Source organism: Monodon monoceros, unplaced genomic scaffold (genome assembly GCF_005190385.1).
Source record: "Monodon monoceros isolate NGI ecotype Baffin Bay Population unplaced genomic scaffold, NGI_Narwhal_1 Super_Scaffold_22, whole genome shotgun sequence".
Taxonomy (NCBI): Eukaryota; Metazoa; Chordata; class Mammalia; order Artiodactyla; family Monodontidae; genus Monodon; species Monodon monoceros.
In genome coordinates this window covers 100125506-100127597 of record NW_021703779.1, presented here as the reverse complement: position 1 = coordinate 100127597, position 2092 = coordinate 100125506, and the positions used below count along the sequence as shown (strand labels likewise).

At 55.1% G+C, this 2092-nt stretch overlaps 1 protein-coding gene across 1 annotated transcript in view; it reads right to left on the bottom strand.

Moving 5' to 3' along the window:
- UBE2A (ubiquitin conjugating enzyme E2 A) overlaps nucleotides 1-322 on the bottom strand; it is a 10021-nt gene extending 9699 nt beyond the window's left edge. The window contains exon 1 of the mRNA XM_029241270.1: nucleotides 110-322. Coding sequence (XP_029097103.1) covers nucleotides 110-153 — 44 coding nt within the window. The 5' untranslated portion in view covers nucleotides 154-322. The remainder of the gene's footprint in view (nucleotides 1-109) is intronic.
- Nucleotides 323-2092: the final 1770 nt, after the last annotated feature.

Genomic DNA, 2092 nt, shown 5'->3' with positions numbered 1-2092 from the left:
CCGGCACCCGCTCGCGCCGCCAGCCGCCCCGCCGCCCGCCCGGCCCTCCGCCGGCCCCGCCCTGCGCCCCGGCCGCAGCCCCCGGACCCCGGCGTCCCGGGCGGGTTACCTCTTGAAGTCCCTCATGAGGCGCCGCCGAGCCGGGGTGGACATGTCTCTAGCGGGGTCAGGGGTGGGGCATACACCGAGCTCTCGCGTCCCCGCGGGCGGTAAGGCGGCCGAGGAGGCTGGGGAAGCTGAAGGAACCGAGGGGGACGCTCCCAGAGGAACTGCACTGCCTCTCCGAAGTCGAGGGTCTGTCTGGCGCCGGCTGAGCACCACCCCTGAGTAGACGGGGGCTGAACCAACCTAGAAGGAAAGGGCGGGGGTGGAACGCCGATCGCCGGACAGGCCGTACCAAGACGGGGCGGGGGGGGGGACGGAAAGTTGCTTAGGTCATTAAACCCGGGCGGGAGGCGGGGGTGTGGTGGAGAGGCGAGCTGAGGGCCGCACGTAATTGCCTGGAACTCACTAGGATCGGGTGGTGGAAGGGGGTGCACCTCTATTTGCCAATTCTAAGACGAACCCTGGGAAGCTCTTTTCTGTTTTCCTTTTTCTTTTCCCTTTCTTTCTTTCTTTCTCTCTCTTTTTTTTTTTTTGAGATCAGATCACTTATTAAAGTGAGCACAGTGGCTGAGGGGGGAGAAGAACGATGAAAGTCCCAATCTCGAGATCTCGAGGTGGGAGTGGGTGGAGGCAAAACCGGTTGTCCAAAAGCCGGAAGTCTAGGGGGGACACCCCCTGCGGACACAGGAGACTGGGGAGGAGGATGTGTGACTGCTTAAAATGACTGAAAATCCAAAGAATAAATCGACCTCGACTATGAGGTCGAGGGTCCCTTCTCTATGAAATGTGGGTCCGTTCTCTATGGGGTGAATGTGCGGGATTTGGGTCCCAACATTTAGGCCAATGATCACCCCCAAAGCAGAATGAAATGGTGTTGTGTGTCCTGGGGGAGGGAATGAGAGCTGCAGGCAAGCAGAATGAGGCTTTAGCTTTGGGCACTCACAATTTGGCTCTGGAACCACATTTCCCCTTGGCAGTTCAACAAGCCAAGCAGCTAATATATGTTCAGAAGAGTCCAAGGTATGAGAATATCCGACTGCAGAGAATTGGAAGAGCAGTGAGTCTGAAGTAAAGTAACGGTAAGATGCACGTGAAAAAGCTGCAGGTTGCAGGGAAGAGTCACAATTAGTATGTGGACCTGCAAAAGCAATAACAGTTTTAAAGAATATTTTTTAAAAGGTCAACCCAAGGGCTTCCTTGGTGGCGCAGTGGTTGAGAGCCCGCCTGCTGATGCAGGGGACACGGGTTCGTGCCCCAGTCCGGGAGGATCCCACATGCCGCGGAGCGGCTGGGCCCGTGAGCCATGGCCACTGAGCCTGCGTGTCCGGAGCCTGTGCTCCGCAACGGGAGAGCCCACAACAGTGAGAGGCCCGCGTACCGGGAAAAAAAAAAAAAAAGTCAACCCAAAATAACATAGAAGGTAGGCAAAATACTCATTTAAGGATTTTTGAAAATATGAGAAAGGTAGGTTTGGGTTAAGTCATGGAGAGTTTTGAATGCCAAGCTAATGGCTTCCTTGGAAGGTGGTTGAGCAGAAAAGCGACATGATCAGAGCTGTGCTCATCAGAGGTGGGTCCCAGGACAGCAACTAGGAGACTCTTGAAGTATTCCAGGTGAGAGATACTGAACCAGGCAAAGACAATAAACATGGAGAGGAGGGGATAAATGGAGAGGACCTGGCAACAGATAGAATGTGGAGGCAAGAGAGAGGAAGGAGTCAACTATGGCTCAAGCTCTGGGGACTTCCCTGGCGATCCAGTGGTTAGCGCACCGCGCTTCCACTGCAGGGGGCACAGGTTCGATCCCTGGTCCAGGAACTAAGATCCCACAAGCCCCATGGCGCACTGCAGTGTGGCGTGGCCAAACAAACAAACAATGGCTCAAGTTCTAACCTCCAAGATAATTGGGGGTTTGAAGGTGCCATTACCAGAATTACAGAATAGAGAGGGAGGGGCAGTTTTGGGAGAGGACATTTGGGGACTTACTG